At 52.9% G+C, this 20,470-nt stretch overlaps 1 protein-coding gene across 2 annotated transcripts; it reads right to left on the bottom strand.

The window, feature by feature from the left end:
- Positions 1–612: 612 nt before the first annotated feature.
- On the bottom strand, positions 613–19,456 carry LOC142250732 (lipocalin-like). Of its 2 annotated transcripts, none has more exons than XM_075322939.1 (7): positions 19,350–19,456; positions 14,992–15,131; positions 14,817–14,893; positions 12,579–12,692; positions 12,396–12,497; positions 2,159–2,183; positions 613–728 (listed from the first exon to the last, which is right to left on the bottom strand). In XM_075322939.1, exons 1-6 carry the CDS (start codon positions 19,416–19,418, stop codon positions 2,161–2,163), a joined length of 525 nt encoding a protein of 174 aa, XP_075179054.1. In that variant the 5' UTR covers positions 19,419–19,456; the 3' UTR covers positions 613–728; positions 2,159–2,160. The 2 variants fall into 2 exon arrangements, with proteins under 2 accessions (XP_075179054.1, XP_075179053.1); XM_075322938.1 differs by lacking the exon at positions 19,350–19,456 and adding an exon at positions 15,519–15,648.
- Between the last annotated feature and the right edge of the window lie 1,014 nt (positions 19,457–20,470).

Here is a 20,470-nt window from a genome sequence, read left to right as displayed (position 1 = left end):
GAGCAACTAATGAATGCACCACTATTTGGACGGCTGTGGGCTGCAATTTGTAGGCTGAGAGGGACCAATAACCATGGACTTTCCCAGCCTGATAATACTAGCCCTCAGCTGTCTGCTTTCCCTCAGTTGGTTATAAAAAAAATAGGGGGGACCCCACACCATTTCTTTTAGTTTAATTATTTATTTATTGGTTTAACAGCTGTAAAAATCTATCAATCTATCAACTGTGCCACATGTGGCCTTTTATGCGTGTGTGTGAAGGCGGCCTTAGGTGTACTGATTGTTGTGGAAGCTCAGTGTTCAGCAGCACAGAGTATTTAAGGAGAACAGTGTGCTAACATTTGAATGGCAGTCACAGTTACGGTATGTGTGTTGGGAGCAGGGCTGAATGTGACAGTAGAAGTGTTTTGATGTAAGTAGGGTAAATGAATAAAACTGGGGGTAGTATTAGGTGAATGGTCCTCCAGCAGCACAGAGTATTAAAGCAATTAAGTGTTCTCTGCACTACACCTAGAAATACACTGTGCAGAAGAGCAGAGATCCGCTCATTCTCAGTTGCCCAGCGCTGTACAGGGGGCCAGGGGAGAAAGAAAGAAAGAACGCAGAGGCGGCTGAGGGGGTCATGCAGTTTATTGTGCGCAGACTTGTACAAACATTACGGTAGCAAGCTAACTCCATCTATAACACAGACGCCATCTAGTGGACACTGCAGGAACTGACTCTTCTCTCTGGGGAGCAACAGAAAATGTAACAATTAGGAAACGAAATATCCAGGAGATAAAAAAGGAGCAAAAGTATCTGCAAATGATTACAGTCCTTTACCTGCCCACAGATTACTGGCAAGTGTTATACTGGGGTCCACATAGACTACTGACAAGTGTTATACTGGGGTCCACATAGACTACTGACAAGTGCTATACTGGGGTCCACATAGACTGTACTGACAAGTGCTATACTGGGGTCCACATAGACTGTACTGACAAGTGCTATACTGGGGTCCACATAGACTACTGACAAGTGCTATACTGGGGTCCACACAGACTACTGACAAATGCTATACTGCTGTCCACATAGACTACTGACAAGTGCTATACTGGGGTCCACGTAGACTACTGACAAGTGATATACTGGGGTCCACATAGACTGTACTGACAAGCGCTATACTGGGGTCTACATAGACTGTACTGACAAGTGCTATACTGGGGTCCACATAGACTACTGACAAGTGCTATACTGGGGTCCACATAGACTACTGACAAGTGCTATACTGGGGTCCACATAGACTACTGACAAGTGCTATACTGGGGTCCACATAGACTACTGACAAGTGTTATACTGGGGTCCACACAGACTACTGACAAGTGCTATACTGGGGTCCACATAGACTGTACTGACAAGTGTTATACTGGGGTCCACATAGACTGTACTGACAAGTGCTATACTGGGGTCCACATAGACTACTGACAAGTGCTATACTGGGGTCCACATAGACTACTGACAAGTGTTATACTGGGGTCCACATAGACTGTACTGACAAGTGCTATACTGGGGTCCACATAGACTACTGACAAGTGCTATACTGGGGTCCACATAGATTACTGACAAGTGCTATACTGGGGTCCACATAGACTACTGACAAGTGCTATACTGGGGTCCACATAGACTGTACTGACAAGCGCTATACTGGGGTCCACATAGACTGTACTGACAAGCGCTATACTGGGGTCCACATAGACTACTGACAAGTGCTATACTGGGGTCCACATAGATTACTGACAAGTGTTATTCTGGGGTCCACATAGACTGTACTGACAAGTGCTATACTGGGGTCCACATAGACTACTGACAAGTGCTATACTGGGGTCCACATAGACTACTGACAAGTGCTATACTGGGGTCCACATAGATTACTGACAAGTGTTATTCTGGGGTCCACATAGACTACTGACAAGTGATATAATGGGGTCCACATAGACTACTGACAAGCGCTATACTGGGGTCCACATAGACTACTGACAAGTGTTATACTGGGGTCCACATAGACTACTGACAAGTGTTATACTGGGGTCCACATAGACTACTGACAAGTGTTATACTGGGGTCCCCTGTTGCCCCCCTCAGTGAGCAGTATCAGTCGTCCGGTCCGTTCTGTACTCACCGTTAGACTTCGGACATGCATTTATCTGTGAGGTGGAAACAAGACAACGGATCAGTGTCCATAATGTTATATAAGAGGCGAATGTGGGGACGTAGTGTTTGTCATGGGGCCATAATGTCTGTAAATCTGCTATAGACATATAATAGTTGTCACACTGGCACTATGGCTGTGGGGACACTGCAGTTGTGGGGGCAAAAAAACATTTGTGTATATGGCAGCATGGTGCTGGGGCGGTACTATTGCTATTGGATAGATATGAGCGTATATGGAAGAGTTGTCATGGGGGCGCTGTGTTTGTAGAGAAGCTCTGTGGTGCTTGTCATGGGGGCGCTGTGTTTGTAGAGAAGCTCTGTGGTGCTTATCATGGGGGCGCTGTGTTTGTAGAGAAGCTCTGTGGTGCTTGTCATGGGGGCGCTGTGTTTGTAGAGAAGCTCTGTGCTTGTGATGGGGGCGCTGTGTTGTAGAGAGGCTCTGTGGTGCTTGTCATGGGGGTGCTGTGTTGTAGAGAAGCTCTGTGGTGCTTGTCATGGGGGCGCTGTGTTGTAGAGAGGCTCTGTGGTGCTTGTCATGGGGGCGCTGTGTTGTAGAGAAGCTCTGTGGTGCTGGTCATGGGGGCGCTGTGTTGTAGAGAGGCTCTGTGGTGCTTGTCATGGGGGCGCTGTGTTGTAGAGAGGCTCTGTGGTGCTTGTCATGGGGGCGCTGTGTTGTAGAGAAGCTCTGTGGTGCTTGTCATGGGGGCGCTGTGTTGTAGAGAGGCTCTGTGGTGCTTGTCATGGGGGTGCTGTGTTGTAGAGAAGCTCTGTGGTGCTTGTCATGGGGGCGCTGTGTTGTAGAGAAGCTCTGTGGTGCTTGTTATGGGGGCGCTGTGTTGTAGAGAGGCTCTGTGGTGCTTGTCATGGGGGCGCTGTGTTTGTAGAGAAGCTCTGTGGTGCTGGTCATGGGGGCACTGTGCTTGTAGAGAAGCTCTGTGGTGCTTGTCATGGGGGCGCTGTGTTGTAGAGAGGCTCTGTGGTGCTTGTCATGGGGGTGCTGTGTTGTAGAGAAGCTCTGTGGTGCTGGTCATGGGGGTGCTGTGTTGTAGAGAAGCTCTGTGGTGCTTGTCATGGGGACGCTGTGTTGTAGAGAGGCTCTGTGGTGCTTGTCATGGGGGCGCTGTGTTGTAGAGAGGCTCTGTGGTGCTTGTTATGGGGGCGCTGTGTTGTAGAGAGGCTCTGTGGTGCTTGTCATGGGGGCGCTGTGTTGTAGAGAGGCTCTGTGGTGCTTGTTATGGGGGCGCTGTGTTGTAGAGAGGCTCTGTGGTGCTTGTCATGGGGGCGCTGTGTTGTAGGGAAGCTCTGTGGTGCTTGTCATGGGGGCGCTGTGTTGTAGAGAGGCTCTGTGGTGCTTGTCATGGGGGTGCTGTGTTGTAGAGAAGCTCTGTGGTGCTGGTCATGGGGGCGCTGTGTTGTAGAGAAGCTCTGTGGTGCTTGTCATGGGGGCGCTGTGTTGTAGGGAAGCTCTGTGGTGCTTGTCATGGGGGCGCTGTGTTGTAGAGAGGCTCTGTGGTGCTTGTCATGGGGGCGCTGTGTTGTAGGGAAGCTCTGTGGTGCTTGTCATGGGGGCGCTGTGTTGTAGAGAGGCTCTGTGGTGCTTGTCATGGAGGCGCTGTGTTGTAGAGAAGCTCTGTGGTGCTTGTCATGGAGGCGCTGTGTTGTAGAGAGGCTCTGTGGTGCTTGTCATGGGGGCGCTGTGTTGTAGGGAAGCTCTGTGGTGCTTGTCATGGGGGCGCTGTGTTTGTAGAGAAGCTCTGTGGTGCTTGTCATGGGGGCGCTGTGTTGTAGAGAAGCTCTGTGGTGCTGGTCATGGGGGCGCTGTGTTGTAGAGAAGCTCTGTGGTGCTGGTCATGGGGGCGCTGTGTTGTAGAGAGGCTCTGTGGTGCTTGTCATGGGGGCGCTGTGTTGTAGAGAGGCTCTGTGGTGCTTGTCATGGGGGCGCTGTGTTGTAGAGAAGCTCTGTGGTGCTTGTCATGGGGGCGCTGTGTTGTAGGGAAGCTCTGTGGTGCTGGTCATGGGGGTGCTGTGTTGTAGAGAAGCTCTGTGGTGCTTGTCATGGGGGCGCTGTGTTGTAGGGAAGCTCTGTGGTGCTTGTCATGGGGGCGCTGTGTTGTAGGGAAGCTCTGTGGTGCTTGTCATGGGGGCGCTGTGTTTGTAGAGAAGCTCTGTGGTGCTTGTCATGGGGGCGCTGTGTTGTAGAGAGGCTCTGTGGTGCTGGTCATGGGGGCGCTGTGTTGTAGAGAAGCTCTGTGGTGCTTGTCATGGAGGCGCTGTGTTGTAGAGAAGCTCTGTGGTGCTTGTCATGGGGGCGCTGTGTTGTAGAGAAGCTCTGTGGTGCTTGTCATGGGGGCGCTGTGTTGTAGAGAAGCTCTGTGGTGCTGGTCATTGGGGTGCTGTGTTGTAGAGAAGCTCTGTGGTGCTGGTCATGGGGGCGCTGTGTTGTAGAGAAGCTCTGTGGTGCTTGTCATGGAGGCGCTGTGTTGTAGAGAAGCTCTGTGGTGCTTGTCATGGGGGCGCTGTGTTTGTAGAGAAGCTCTGTGGTGCTTGTCATGGGGGCGCTGTGCTTGTAGAGAAGCTCTGTGGTGCTTGTCATGGGGGCGCTGTGTTGTAGAGAAGCTCTGTGGTGCTTGTCATGGAGGCGCTGTGTTGTAGAGAGGCTCTGTGGTGCTTGTCATGGAGGCGCTGTGTTGTAGAGAGGCTCTGTGGTGCTTGTCATGGGGGCGCTGTGTTGTAGGGAAGCTCTGTGGTGCTTGTCATGGGGGCGCTGTGTTTGTAGAGAAGCTCTGTGGTGCTTGTCATGGGGGCGCTGTGTTGTAGAGAAGCTCTGTGGTGCTGGTCATGGGGGCGCTGTGTTGTAGAGAAGCTCTGTGGTGCTGGTCATGGGGGCGCTGTGTTGTAGAGAAGCTCTGTGGTGCTTGTCATGGAGGCGCTGTGTTGTAGAGAAGCTCTGTGGTGCTTGTCATGGAGGCGCTGTGTTGTAGAGAGGCTCTGTGGTGCTTGTCATGGAGGCGCTGTGTTGTAGAGAGGCTCTGTGGTGCTTGTCATGGGGGCGCTGTGTTGTAGAGAAGCTCTGTGGTGCTGGTCATGGGGGCGCTGTGTTGTAGGGAAGCTCTGTGGTGCTTGTCATGGGGGCGCTGTGTTGTAGAGAGGCTCTGTGGTGCTTGTCATGGGGACGCTGTGTTGTAGAGAGGCTCTGTGGTGCTTGTCATGGGGGCGCTGTGTTTGTAGAGAGGCTCTGTGGTGCTTGTCATGGGGGCACTGTGTTTGTAGAGAAGCTCTGTGGTGCTTGTCATGGGGGCGCTGTGTTGTAGAGAAGCTCTGTGGTGCTTGTCATGGAGGCGCTGTGTTGTAGAGAGGCTCTGTGGTGCTTGTCATGGAGGCGCTGTGTTGTAGAGAGGCTCTGTGGTGCTTGTCATGGGGGCGCTGTGTTGTAGAGAAGCTCTGTGGTGCTTGTCATGGGGCCGCTGTGTTGTAGGGAAGCTCTGTGGTGCTTGTCATGGGGGCGCTGTGTTGTAGAGAAGCTCTGTGGTGCTTGTCATGGGGGCGCTGTGCTTGTAGAGAAGCTCTGTGGTGCTTGTCATGGGGGCGCTGTGTTGTAGAGAGGCTCTGTGGTGCTTGTCATGGGGGCGCTGTGTTGTAGAGAAGCTCTGTGGTGCTGGTCATGGGGGCGCTGTGTTGTAGAGAAGCTCTGTGGTGCTTGTCATGGGGGCGCTGTGTTGTAGAGAAGCTCTGTGGTGCTGGTCATGGGGGCGCTGTGTTGTAGGGAAGCTCTGTGGTGCTTGTCATGGAGGCGCTGTGTTGTAGAGAGGCTCTGTGGTGCTTGTCATGGGGGTGCTGTGTTGTAGAGAAGCTCTGTGGTGCTTGTCATGGGGGCGCTGTGTTGTAGAGCAGCTCTGTGGTGCTTGTCATGGGGGCGCTGTGTTGTAGGGAAGCTCTGTGGTGCTTGTCATGGGGGCGCTGTGTTGTAGGGAAGCTCTGTGGTGCTTGTCATGGGGGCGCTGTGTTGTAGAGAAGCTCTGTGGTGCTTGTCATGGGGGCGCTGTGTTGTAGAGAAGCTCTGTGGTGCTTGTCATGGGGGCGCTGTGTTGTAGGGAAGCTCTGTGGTGCTTGTCATGGGGGCGCTGTGTTGTAGAGAGGCTCTGTGGTGCTTGTCATGGGGGCGCTGTGTTGTAGAGAGGCTCTGTGGTGCTTGTCATGGGGGCGCTGTGTTGTAGAGAAGCTCTGTGGGTGCTGGTCATGGGGGCGGTGTGTTGTAGAGAGGCTCTGTGGTGCTTGTCATGGGGGCGCTGTGTTGTAGAGAGGCTCTGTGGTGCTTGTTATGGGGGCGCTGTGTTGTAGAGAGGCTCTGTGGTGCTTGTCATGGGGGCGCTGTGTTGTAGAGAGGCTCTGTGGTGCTTGTTATGGGGGCGCTGTGTTGTAGAGAGGCTCTGTGGTGCTTGTCATGGGGGCGCTGTGTTGTAGGGAAGCTCTGTGGTGCTTGTCATGGGGGCGCTGTGTTGTAGAGAGGCTCTGTGGTGCTTGTCATGGGGGTGCTGTGTTGTAGAGAAGCTCTGTGGTGCTTGTCATGGGGGCGCTGTGTTGTAGAGAGGCTCTGTGGTGCTTGTCATGGGGGCGCTGTGTTGTAGAGAAGCTCTGTGGTGCTTGTCATGGGGGTGCTGTGTTGTAGAGAAGCTCTGTGGTGCTTGTTATGGGGGCGCTGTGTTGTAGAGAGGCTCTGTGGTGCTTGTCATGGGGGCGCTGTGTTTGTAGAGAAGCTCTGTGGTGCTTGTCATGGGGGCGCTGTGTTGTAGAGAGGCTCTGTGGTGCTTGTCATGGGGGCGCTGTGTTTGTAGAGAAGCTCTGTGGTGCTTGTCATGGGGGCGCTGTGTTGTAGAGAAGCTCTGTGGTGCTTGTCATGGGGGCGCTGTGTTGTAGAGAAGCTCTGTGGTGCTTGTCATGGGGGCGCTGTGTTGTAGAGAAGCTCTGTGGTGCTTGTCATGGGGGCGCTGTGTTGTAGAGAGGCTCTGTGGTGCTTGTCATGGGGGTGCTGTGTTGTAGAGAAGCTCTGTGGTGCTTGTCATGGGGGCGCTGTGTTGTAGAGAAGCTCTGTGGTGCTTGTCATGGGGGCGCTGTGTTTGTAGAGAGGCTCTGTGGTGCTTGTCATGGGGGCGCTGTGTTGTAGAGAAGCTCTGTGGTGCTGGTCATGGGGGCGCTGTGTTGTAGAGAAGCTCTGTGGTGCTTGTGATGGGGACGCTGTGTTGTAGAGAAGCTCTGTGGTGCTTGTGATGGGGACGCTGTGTTGTAGAGAAGCTCTGTGGTGCTTGTCATGGGGGCGCTGTGTTGTAGAGAGGCTCTGTGGTGCTTGTCATGGGGGCGCTGTGTTTGTAGAGAAGCTCTGTGGTGCTTGTCATGGGGGAGCTGTGTTTGTAGTGAAGCTCTGTGGTGCTTGTCATGGGGGCGCTGTGTTGTAGAGAGGCTCTGTGGTGCTTGTCATGGGGGTGCTGTGTTGTAGAGAAGCTCTGTGGTGCTGGTCATGGGGGCGCTGTGCTTGTAGAGAAGCTCTGTGGTGCTTGTGATGGAGGCGCTGTGTTGTAGAGAAGCTCTGTGGTGCTTGTCATGGGGGCGCTGTGTTGTAGAGAAGCTCTGTGGTGCTTGTCATGGGGGCGCTGTGTTGTAGAGAGGCTCTGTGGTGCTTGTCATGGGGGCGCTGTGTTGTAGAGAGGCTCTGTGGTGCTTGTCATGGGGGCGCTGTGTTGTAGAGAAGCTCTGTGGTGCTGGTCATGGGGGCGCTGTGCTTGTAGAGAAGCTCTGTGGTGCTTGTCATGGGGGCGCTGTGTTGTAGAGAAGCTCTGTGGTGCTTGTCATGGGGGCGCTGTGTTTGTAGAGGCTCTGTGGTGCTTGTCATGGGGACGCTGTGTTTGTAGAGAAGCTCTGTGGTGCTTGTCATGGGGGCGCTGTGTTTGTAGAGGCTCTGTGGTGCTTGTCATGGGGACGCTGTCTTGTAGAGAAGCTCTGTGGTGCTTGTCATGGGGGTGCTGTGTTGTAGAGAGGCTCTGTGGTGCTTGTCATGGGGGCGCTGTGTTGTAGAGAGGCTCTGTGGTGCTTGTCATGGGGGCGCTGTGTTTGTAGAGAAGCTCTGTGGTGCTTGTCATGGGGGCACTGTGTTTGTAGAGGCTCTGTGGTGCTTGTCATGGGGACGCTGTGTTGTAGAGAAGCTCTGTGGTGCTTGTCATGGGGGCGCTGTGTTGTAGAGAGGCTCTGTGGTGCTTGTCATGGGGGCGCTGTGTTGTAGAGAAGCTCTGTGGTGCTTGTCATGGGGGCGCTGATCTGTGGTGCTTGTCATGGGGGCGCTGTGTTGTAGAGAAGCTCTGTGGTGCTGGTCATGGGGGTGCTGTGCTTGTAGAGAAGCTCTGTGGTGCTTGTCATGGGGGCGCTGTGTTGTAGAGAGGCTCTGTGGTGCTTGTCGTGGGGGCGCTGTGTTGTAGAGAGGCTCTGTGGTGCTTGTCATGGGGGCGCTGTGTTGTAGAGAAGCTCTGTGGTGCTTGTCATGGGGGCGCTGTGTTGTAGAGAAGCTCTGTGGTGCTTGTCATGGGGGCGCTGTGTTGTATAGAGGCTCTGTGGTGCTTGTCATGGGGGCGCTGTGTTGTAGAGAGGCTCTGTGGTGCTTGTCATGGGGGTGCTGTGTTGTAGAGAAGCTCTGTGATGCTTGTCATGGGGGCGCTGTGTTGTAGAGAAGCTCTGTGGTGCTGGTCATGGGGGCGCTGTGTTGTAGAGGCTCTGTGGTGCTTGTCATGGGGACGCTGTGTTGTAGAGAAGCTCTGTGGTGCTTGTCATGGGGGCGCTGTGTTTGTAGAGGCTCTGTGGTGCTTGTCATGGGGACGCTGTGTTGTAGAGAAGCTCTGTGGTGCTTGTCATGGGGGCGCTGATCTGTGGTGCTTGTCATGGGGGCGCTGTTTATAGAGAAGCTCTGTGGTGCTTGTCATGGGGGCGCTGTGTTGTAGGGAAGCTCTGTGGTGCTTGTCATGGGGGCGCTGTGTTTGTAGAGAAGCTCTGTGGTGCTTGTCATGGGGGCGCTGTGTTGTAGAGAGGCTCTGTGGTGCTTGTCATGGGGGCGCTGTGTTGTAGAGAGGCTCTGTGGTGCTTGTCATGGGGGCGCTGTGTTTGTAGAGAAGCTCTGTGGTGCTTGTCATGGGGGCGCTGTGTTGTAGAGAGGCTCTGTGGTGCTTGTCATGGGGGCGCTGTGTTGTAGAGAAGCTCTGTGGTGCTTGTCATGGGGGCGCTGTGTTTGTAGAGAAGCTCTGTGGTGCTGGTCATGGGGGCGCTGTGTTGTAGAGAAGCTCTGTGGTGCTTGTCATGGGGGTGCTGTGTTGTAGAGAAGCTCTGTGGTGCTTGTCATGGGGGCGCTGTGTTGTAGAGAGGCTCTGTGGTGCTTGTCATGGGGGCGCTGTGTTGTAGAGATGCTCTGTGGTGCTTGTCATGGGGGCGCTGTGTTGTAGAGATGCTCTGTGGTGCTTGTCATGGGGGCGCTGTGTTTGTAGAGAAGCTCTGTGGTGCTTGTCATGGGGGTGCTGTGTTGTAGAGATGCTCTGTGGTGCTTGTCATGGGGGCGCTGTGTTGTAGAGAGGCTCTGTGGTGCTTGTCATGGGGGCGCTGTGCTTATAGAGAGGCTCTGTGGTGCTTGTCATGGGGGCGCTGTGTTGTAGAGAGGCTCTGTGGTGCTTGTCATGGGGGCGCTGTGTTTGTAGAGAATCTCTGTGGTGCTTGTCATGGGGGCGCTGTGCTTGTAGAGAAGCTCTGTGGTGCTTGTCATGGGGACGCTGTGTTTGTAGAGAAGCTCTGTGGTGCTTGTCATGGGGACGCTGTGTTGTAGAGAAGCTCTGTGGTGCTTGTCATGGGGGCGCTGTGTTTGTAGAGAGGCTCTGTGGTGCTTGTCATGGGGGCGCTGTGTTTGTAGAGAAGCTTTGTGGTGCTTGTCATGGGGGCGCTGTGTTGTAGAGAGGCTCTGTGGTGCTTGTGTCGCGGGCGGGGAGGAGGGTGTCAGCACACTACGCTCACCCCTTCTGCTCGGGTCCGGCGGCTGCTGCTCAGTGCTGGCTCGAGCTGTGGGCCGTATCCCGGGGGTTTCTCGAGCGGCACTCCTCGCCCGTGAGTGAAAGGGGGGTTGTCGGGTGTGGGGATTGTTTATTGTCCGTGACGCCACCCACGGTTGTGGTGATTGCACCACCGCTGCTCTGGATGGGGATCCCGGGGATGGTGATGCGGAGCAGCCAGGTGTTGTGTTGCCCCTCCGTGGGTAGGGGTTGGTGATCCCGGGGCCAGGTGATGGCTTGGGGGGTGCAGGGCTTGGTGGGCGCAGGGACGCGGGGGCAGCGCTGTGCCTTGCGGCACTGTGGTACTCACTCAGCCTGAGACGATGACACAGTTTTTACGGTAAACCAGACGGCTGGTAAGACGGTCCCACGGACGGCTGCACTTGCTCTCCCGGTAGGTGACGGTGATGTCCCTTTTCCTAGCACCTTGGTGTACTTGTTGGTTGCGATAGGTCCCCACCGGTAACCCGCTCCCCGGCTTCAAGCTGGACCGGAGGAGCTCTACTCTTTGCCCGCAGGCGCTGGCCCTAAGAAACTGGTGCCTTGGCGGTGGCGGTGTCTCTCTTACACTGGCTGGGCTGTTGCCTTCAATCGGGACTTGGTTGTTGGGGGGAATCTACGTCCCCTTCACTGACGGATTTGGCAAATTACGGCGACTCCAAGCCTTGCCGGGGTCCGAGAGGCCCCTGCCCTGGTGCTGACTGTCCTTCGGAACACTGCTCCAGACCACCGGGCACACAGCCTCCGGGGTCCTTCCAGGAACTTCCAAACGGTCCCCCTCCGGACAGTCACCGCCGTTGCTGACCTTGCTGACCTGCCGTGCACTCAGCTGGACTCTTCAGGCTTTGCACACTCTTTCTGTTCTGTCACCACTCTTGCTTTCCTCCTTTACTACTTTTCTTCCTTCACTTTCACTTAGCTTATCTGCTCTTCACTCAAGCCCTGCCTGGGCTAATCTGCCTGGTTTCTCCCGCCTCCAGAGCTGTGAACTCCTCGGTGGGCGGAGCCAACCGCCTGGCCCACCCCCTGGTGTGAATCATCAGTCTCTGGAGGAAGGCAACAAGGATTTTTGGTTAGCTTAGATGTTCCTACCTGGGATGTAGGGTGTGGTGGTGTGTGACCTGTGTCCCCTGGCTTGCCCAGGGCGACACACTTGTCATGGGGGCGCTGTGTTGTAGAGAAGCTCTGTGGTGCTTGTCATGGGGGCGCTGTGTTGTAGAGAAGCTCTGTGGTGCTTGTCATGGGGGCGCTGTGTTGTAGAGAGGCTCTGTGGTGCTTGTCATGGGGGCGCTGTGTTTGTAGAGAAGCTCTGTGGTGCTTGTCATGGGGGTGCTGTGTTGTAGAGAAGCTCTGTGGTGCTTGTCATGGGGGCGCTGTGTTGTAGAGAAGCTCTGTGGTGCTTGTCATGGGGGCACTGTGTTTGTAGAGAAGCTCTGTGGTGCTTGTCATGGGGGCGCTGTGTTTGTAGAGAAGCTCTGTGGTGCTTGTCATGGGGGCGCTGTGTTTGTAGAGAAGCTCTGTGGTGCTTGTCATGGGGGTGCTGTGTTGTAGAGTGGCTCTGTGGTGCTTGTCATGGGGGCACTGTGTTTGTAGAGAAGCTCTGTGGTGCTTGTCATGGGGGCGCTGTGTTTGTAGAGAAGCTCTGTGGTGCTTGTCATGGGGGCGCTGTGTTGTAGAGAAGCTCTGTGGTGCTTGTCATGGGGGCGCTGTGTTGTAGAGAGGCTCTGTGGTGCTTGTCATGGGGGCGCTGTGCTTGTAGAGAAGCTCTGTGGTGCTTGTCATGGGGACGCTGTGTTTGTAGAGAAGCTCTGTGGTGCTTGTCATGGGGGCGCTGTGTTGTAGAGAAGCTCTGTGGTGCTTGTCATGGGGGCGCTGTGTTGTAGAGAAGCTCTGTGGTGCTTGTCATGGGGGCGCTGTGTTTGTAGAGAAGCTCTGTGGTGCTTGTCATGGGGGCGCTGTGTTGTAGAGAAGCTCTGTGGTGCTTGTCATGGGGACGCTGTGTTGTAGAGAAGCTCTGTGGTGCTTGTGATGGGGGCACTTTGGCTGCTGCTCTGTTTCTCTACACGTGCCCCGTTGTGTCACCCGTGGTGTGGGCACATCACTGTCCCGCCACATGGTGTATACAGGAGATATTACCGGTGTGAGGCAGAATTACGATGTTGTCGTCGCTCAGTCCCTGCTCCTTGGCCAATGCCTTGAACTTCTCCAGGAGCTCAGGTCTCAGGTTCTTGGTTCTGCCTGGAGATAAGGAGCAAGACAGGTTCACATCACATGATCTCACTGATGACCCCCGACCTGTGACCTCAGGGGGGCACTTACCAAGCAGAGACACGATGGTGTTGACCTCGCTGCCCTTGGTGTTGGTGGCGTGCATCAAAGTGTATTCATCGTAGTTGGTCTCCACCACGCGGATGACGTGGTCACTGCCGTAACCTTGGAGGAGGAAGAAGACCCTTCATTATATACAGTTAGGTCCAGAAATATTTGGACAGTGACACAAGTTTTGTTATTTTAGCTGTTTACAAAAACATGTTTAGAAATACAATTATATATGTAATATGGGCTGAAAGTGCACACTCCCAGCTGCAATATGAGAGTTTTCACATCCAAACCGGAGAAAGGGTTTAGGAATCATAGCTCTGTAATGCATAGCCTCCTCTTTTTCAAGGGACCAAAAGTAATTGGACAAGGGACTCTAAGGGCTGCAATTAACTCTGAAGGCGTCTCCCTCGTTAACCTGTAATCAATGAAGTAGTTAAAAGGTCTGGGGTTGATTACAGGTGTGTGGTTTTGCATTTGGAAGTTGTTGCTGTGACCAGACAACATGCGGTCTAAGGAACTCTCAATTGAGGTGAAGCAGAACATCCTGAGGCTGAAAAAAAAGAAAAAATCCATCAGAGAGATAGCAGACATGCTTGGAGTAGCAAAATCAACAGTCGGGTACATTCTGAGAAAAAAGGAATTGACTGGTGAGCTTGGGAACTCAAAAAGGCCTGGGCGTCCACGGATGACAACAGTGGTGGATGATCGCCGCATACTTTCTTTGGTGAAGAAGAACCCGTTCACAACATCAACTGAAGTCCAGAACACTCTCAGTGAAGTAGGTGTATCTGTCTCTAAGTCACCAGTAAAGAGAAGACTCCATGAAAGTAAATACAAAGGGTCCACATCTAGATGCAAACCATTCATCAATTCCAAAAATAGACAGGCCAGAGTTACATTTGCTGAAAAACACCTCATGAAGCCAGCTCAGTTCTGGAAAAGTATTCTATGGACAGATGAGACAAAGATCAACCTGTACCAGAATGATGGGAAGAAAAAAGTTTGGAGAAGAAAGGGAACGGCACATGATCCAAGGCACACCACATCCTCTGTAAAACATGGTGGAGGCAACGTGATGGCATGGGCATGCATGGCTTTCAATGGCACTGGGTCACTTGTGTTTATTGATGACATAACAGCAGACAAGAGTAGCCGGATGAATTCTGAAGTGTACCGGGATATACTTTCAGCCCAGATTCAGTCAAATGCCGCAAAATTGATCGGACGGCGCTTCATAGTACAGATGGACAATGACCCCAAGCATACAGCCAAAGCTACCCAGGAGTTCATGAGTGCAAAAAAGTGGAACATTGTGCAATGGCCAAGTCAATCACCAGATCTTAACCCAATTGAGCATGCATTTCACTTGCTCAAATCCAGACTTAAGACGGAAAGACCCACAAACAAGCAAGACCTGAAGGCTGCGGCTGTAAAGGCCTGGCAAAGCATTAAAAAGGAGGAAACCCAGCGTTTGGTGATGTCCATGGGTTCCAGACTTAAGGCAGTGATTGCCTCCAAAGGATTCGCAACAAAATATTGAAAATAAAAATATTTTGTTTGGGTTTGATTTATTTGTCCAATTACTTTTGACCTCCTAAAATGTGGAGTGTTTGTAAAGAAATGTGACAATTCCTACAATTTCTATCAGATATTTTTGTTCAAACCTTCAAATTAAACGTTACAATCTGCACTTGAATTCTGTTGTAGAGGTTTCATTTCAAATCCAATGTGGTGGCATGCAGAGCCCAACTCGCCAAAATTGTGTCACTGGCCAAATATTTATGGACCTAACTGTACATGTCTCCACATAGATGTCTGCTACATTTCTGCTCCCCCTATACAATATGATGTCTACATTGTAGCAGCTCATCTTCCTACACATTAAAGAATGGACGTGTGGAACACCAATGGTGTGAACAGGGTGCAAGCCTCAAAAATATACAACTAAACAATAGGATAAAGCGTTGCACACCAGTCACAATGTATAGGGGAGCAATGAAAAGCAGAACTGCTATGGCAATGCTAGACTGAAAAATACAATGGACGATCTGAAAAAAGTGAAAAACATAAAAATGGAATGTGCATAACTGCTATGAATAATAGGAATGAGAGATGTTTAGCCATTGTATTGATCAATGCAAAGGAGCCCCAAAACCAAACGCCAAGGTAATCTCTACCTATGTGTGACGATCTTCCTACACAAACCATGAAATATCCAACATGGCCGCAACTTACGTGGACTCTTGGACAGGAAGCGTCCGGGCTGGTCCGTCTTGATATAAGTCATGCTCCTCTTTTCACATCGATCCAGCCTGGAAAGTGACAACAATAGGATAGAAATGGCCCTGACACCCCTGGCTGGACATATTGTCACCCAGCTCCCCTCTGATTTACTTCCCCCCCCCCTTACTTGGGATAGGTGGCGACAACATCGAGGTTCCCATCAGCAGTGGGGGTGATGACGGTCGTACACATCTTCATCTGCTGCTTCTTGGACTGGAACCAGGCGGAGTTGGAGGCCAGGCCGATGCCGTACCACTTCCCTACAATCTGCAGAAGGACGGGCCATTAGGTACAAGCAGACAAAAGTCCAGATTGATACATTGCAACAAACTATCAGGATAGGAGAGCATAGTAGGCTACAACTGTAACAAACCTTCAGCTGTGAGAATGATCATGCCTGGTTTTATCACCTCATTTCTTGTTTTGGGTAATTGGTAACTTTTTTGTTATAGATCTTGAACACAGAGAGTTATTAAAGCGCAGGGTCATATATTCATCATGACGCCTGGTATATGTATGGTATACAGACCAACTACATGGGACTGTTCCAACAGTCCTATGCAAAACCAACAGATCTGACCTGCACCAAATGATAACCCCCGCTCATTTTTAGAGAATCCTGTGCCCCTTTTTTTTGGTTGGGTTGTGACTCACCTTCTCCTCCTGGAAGTCCGGTTGTACGGGCACTTCCCCATAGGCACACAGGGCGGACAGGGCAACAAGGGCGAAGCTGAGCACGAGTCCCTTCATGGTCCTAGTTTGCTCCCAAAGTCTTCTGATCTGATGTCTCCTGTAAATGTTGATGCTGATGCTGGACCCGCCACTCTTATATAGAGGATCAGTGGACAATCCCACAGCTGGTTGCTGGCCCGGGGACTGGGGCTGGCAAGTCTTAACATCACCCCCCCTGTGCCCCTGCAGAGAATGGTATGGAATGTGCCCAGTGGGTAGGGGAGGAAGCCGGGGCGGGGGGTGCAGGGGTAGGAAGGTGTCATCAGTTTTTCTGCCTATTCCAGCTGTGGAGCACATTGGCTTCATTACACTGAATAACAAAGTCCTTGTAAGTGCAGAAATCCTGAGCTCTCTGTAAATGCGGCATGTGGAGTTATATGCTGGATGTGCCAGAGGCGAAGGGACACCTGACAACGAGAGCCTCCTCCGTATACTGTCACCATCATACAATGTACAGGCAAGGAATGCAAATCCAGCATGTCCCCATAACGGTGCATCATCCACAGATCCGGTAACTAGAGTCCGATGTACCCCGGTGCAAGAGATGGATCTGAGCCCCCACCGGCATGTTCATCAGATATATAGGCCCTTGTAGCGTCCTACATCCTATAAAGGCACCTGTATTAGCCCTTCATATAATAATGTCCCCCCATCCTGTCCCCTTCCAGTAATAATGCCCCCAATCCTGGGCCCTATCGTATAACAGTGCCCCCATCATGTAATAATGTCTCCCATTCTGGGCCATTCATTTAATAATAACCCCCATCCTGGGCTCCTTCCTATAAAAATGTCCTCCATATCTGGACCCTTTCCTATAAAAATGTCCTCCATCCTCGGCCCCTTCCTATAAAAATGTCCTCCATCCTGGGCCCCTTCCTAATAAAATGTCCTCCATCCTGGGCCCCTTCCTAATAAAATGTCCTCCATCCTGGGCCCCTTCCTAATAAAATGTCCTCCATCCTGGGCTCCTTCGAGTACTAATGTCTTCATCCGTGCCCCTTCTAGTAATAATGTCCCCAATCTTGGGACACTAAATACCCCCATATTGGGCCCCATCTTCTTTTGCTGACCCCTGTTTGACCAGCAGCGTGTATTGCAGTGCAGGGAGCCGGTGGGTCCCTGCACCACAATACATTTCGGCTGAATGTATGTTCGAGAATGCACATTCAGGTGAAATAGGTGTTGACGTCGGCGGACCCCCTTCCACAATCATTACCCCTTTACTTCTAGAACAACAGGGGAAAAATTTATAATAAAACATAGAATGAACTGTCAAACCTCCTATGTTATATACCTTTTGGAGTGTACATGCGGCCTGCAGTATATAGGCCGCACTGTACAAGAAATGCATTCAATATTAAATAAACATAGGTATAATATAAAAACGGGGTATCAATTGCATAGCCTTTCCAGACATCAAAAAGACCCCAGTAAAATGAGTTTAATTATAATAGACCATATAAACAGTAAAGACCCCGATTCCCTAGCAAAACTGATTAAAAAGGAAAGCTATTGGATTTTTAAGCTTGGCACTCTGGCCCCCGAAGAACATAATCTCACCTTAGATAATGTTGCTAAACACTAGAAAATCAGGGATCTATATATATAATTGCCTTATTCTGTCTGTCTGTCTGTCTGTCTGTCTAGCTGTCTGTCTGTCTGTCTTGCTCCAAAATTGTGTCCTTACGGTGACACACAGCGGATTGGCCGCTCGTCTCGGCTCCGCCCCCCCACACGGATTGGCCGTTTGCCTCGCCTCGGCTCCGCCCCCCGCACAGATTGGCCGCTTGCCCAGGCTCCGCCCCCACACGGATTGGCCTCTCGCCCCGGCCCCCTGCACGCATTAGCAACTCGGCTACGCCCCGCCCCCCTCACGCATTGCACGCTCGCTCTGGCCCCGCCCCCTGCACGCATTCCCCGAAGCCGCCGTGAGTGCTGTACCCCCGGGAGCCCACATCAGCGTACGCCGCCAACCCAGCCGACACATACCCTCGCATTGCTGGGGTTGCCGGCGTACGCTGGTGTGAGCTCCCGTGCGAGCGGGGGGCGGGGTACGCTGGTAACCATGTAATATTGTGTAGCATGGTTACCAGCGTACACCGGCTCCCAGGTGACCGCATCAAGGTCCTGCAGCGGCGGAACACACACACACGCACACACATAAGAACAGACACACACACACACATCAGATCACACTCACTCTCACACACACCTCACACACACGTCAGATCGCATCCACACACTCACAACATCCCGTGATATCGCTTACTTCTCGGCGGCGATCCTGTGCGTGCAGTGACCTTCCAGAACCTGCTGGAGGATAACATGGCCAGAAGCATGTGGTATCTCTGGATATTGTGAGTGTGTGAGCGCGTATGTGCGATATCGTCAGTGTGTGTGTGCGTGTGTGTGCGTGTATGCGATAGGATGTGTGCGTGTATGCAATAGGATGTGTGCGTGTATGCGATAGGATGTGTGCATGTCGGTAGAAGGCAGAGGAGCACGGCGTGCGGGGAGTGCGCAGCATGGGGGATGGAGCACGATGGGGAATGCGCAGCATGGGGGATGGAGCACGATGGGGAGTGCGCAGCATAGGGGATGGAGCACGATGGGAAATGCGCAGCATGGGGGATGGAGCACGATGGGGAGTGCGCAGCATGGGGGATGGATCACGATGGGGAATGCGCAGCATGGGGGATGGAGCACGATGGGGAGTGCGCAGCATGAGGGATGGAGCACGATGGGGAATGCGCAGCATGGGGGATGGAGCACGATGGGGAGTGCGCAGCATGGGGGATGGAGCACGTTTGGGAGTGCGCAGCATGGGGGATGAAGCCTCAATGGGGAATGCGCAGCATGGGGGATGGAGCATGATGGGGAATGCGCAGCATGGGGGATGGAGCACGATGGGGAGTGCGCAGCATGGGGGATGGAGCACGATGGGAAGTGCGCAGCATGGGGGATGGAGCACGATGGGGGGTGTGCAGCATGGGGGATGGAGCACAATGGGGAGTGCGCAGCATGGGGGATGGAGCACGATGGGGAGTGCGCAGCATGGGGGATGGAGCACGATGGGGGGTGCGCAGCATGGGGGATGGAGCACGATGGGGGGTGCGCAGCATGGGGGATGGAGCACGATGGGTTGTGCGCAGCATGGGGGATGGAGCACAATGGGGGGTGCGCAGCATGGGGGGTGGAGCACGATGGGAGGTGCACAACTCCCCCCAAAACACACACACACACACCGCTACACACGCACTGCACAACACACTACACACACACTGGGAACCACAAACACTGCCCTACACAGACATCCACACACACAGACAACGCCGCACACACACAACACCCAACACACAAACACCGCGGCACACACAAATATACGCACATGCCGCACAACACACACATTGCACAAAACATACCTCCCACCAAAACACACACACACACCCCACACCCACACAAACCGCGCAACACACACACACACAGCGCTCCACAAACAACGCAACACACAACGCAACACACAAACAACACCACTCTCACCCCCCGCCACACCCAGACAACACCCAGAACATGTACAGCGCCCTACACAAACACTTGGTAACTACACACAACAACATCTATATATATATATATATATATATATATATATATATATATATAACAAAAATCATACATGAACTACACAATACGTAAATTCTAGAATACCCGATGCGTAGAATTGGGCCACCTTCTAGTATTAAATAAATCAATTACCTGTGTGAGACTGTGACCGGGGTTGTCTATGACGGCCGGTACGTCTCGCCCCGGTTGTGCTCCCTCCATGTATAGAAAGCAACTCCACTCCAGGGTTAATGCTGTTTCTCTGCAGGCTGAAAGGAGGGTTAAAAGGAAACAGGAACCTGGGTGTGGGCCCCTAGTGTGAGGGAGTGAACACAACTCCCTGAGTTTCTGCCAAAGAAGCACATGTGAGCAATTTCTGGAACCTGGCTTGTTGGTCCAGGAGGAGGACATTCCGGAACGTGTTGTGTGCTGTTTTGGACTTTGTTTGTGCAATAAACCGCGTGCTGTGACCATTGGTGCCTGGATCCCGTGTCTTCTTCCGCGCAGCCGACCACGCTACCTCACAGATGGTGGAGAATGCGGGCATGCCAGCCCGGTGAGGTGTAGCATCCATCCCTGGTGACCCAGTAGCGCATGTCCTGGATTCGAGCGGCTATACTACAGCCCAAACCCGGCGACGCCATGGAGGACATACTAAAGCAGCTGGCTCAGGCTAATGCACAGCAACAACAGACCAATGCACACCTGCTCCGGTCGTTGGATCGTCAGCAGCAACAGCACCAGCACTCCTTGCAATTGCAGGAACAAAGGCACCAAGAACAGATGGTTCTCCTGGCCAAGTCGATCCGTGCCGGACCGGCAGCAACAACCCCGGGACCGGGTGACGACGGCAGCGTCCGGAAAGCGGTGAGACAAGCGTTGCAAAAGATGACCCTGGGGGATGATGTGGAAGCGTTCCTGGTGGTGTTTGAGCGGGTGGCCGAGCGGGAGAAGCTGCCGACCCCCCAGTGGGCTGAGGTATTGTCGCCCTATCTGACGGGGGAGCCCCAAAAAGCGTACCTGGACCTCTGTACCGAGGACGCCATAGAATATGAGACCCTGAAAGCCGAAATACTTGCTCGGTTGGGGGTGAATACCTATGTACGGGCTCAGCGGGTAAATCAGTGGTTCTATGAGGAAGTCAAACCCGTACGCTCCCAGGCCTATGACTTGTTGCATCTGGTAAAGAAGTGGTTGCAGCCTGACACTCTGAGCCCTGCGCAAATGGTGGAGAGGGTAGTGGTTGATCACTTTGTGCGCACTTTACCCGTCAC

This window comes from Anomaloglossus baeobatrachus, chromosome 9 (assembly GCF_048569485.1).
Source record: "Anomaloglossus baeobatrachus isolate aAnoBae1 chromosome 9, aAnoBae1.hap1, whole genome shotgun sequence".
Lineage (NCBI taxonomy): Eukaryota > Metazoa > Chordata > Amphibia > Anura > Aromobatidae > Anomaloglossus > Anomaloglossus baeobatrachus.
This window is presented reverse-complemented; position numbering and strand designations above follow the sequence as displayed.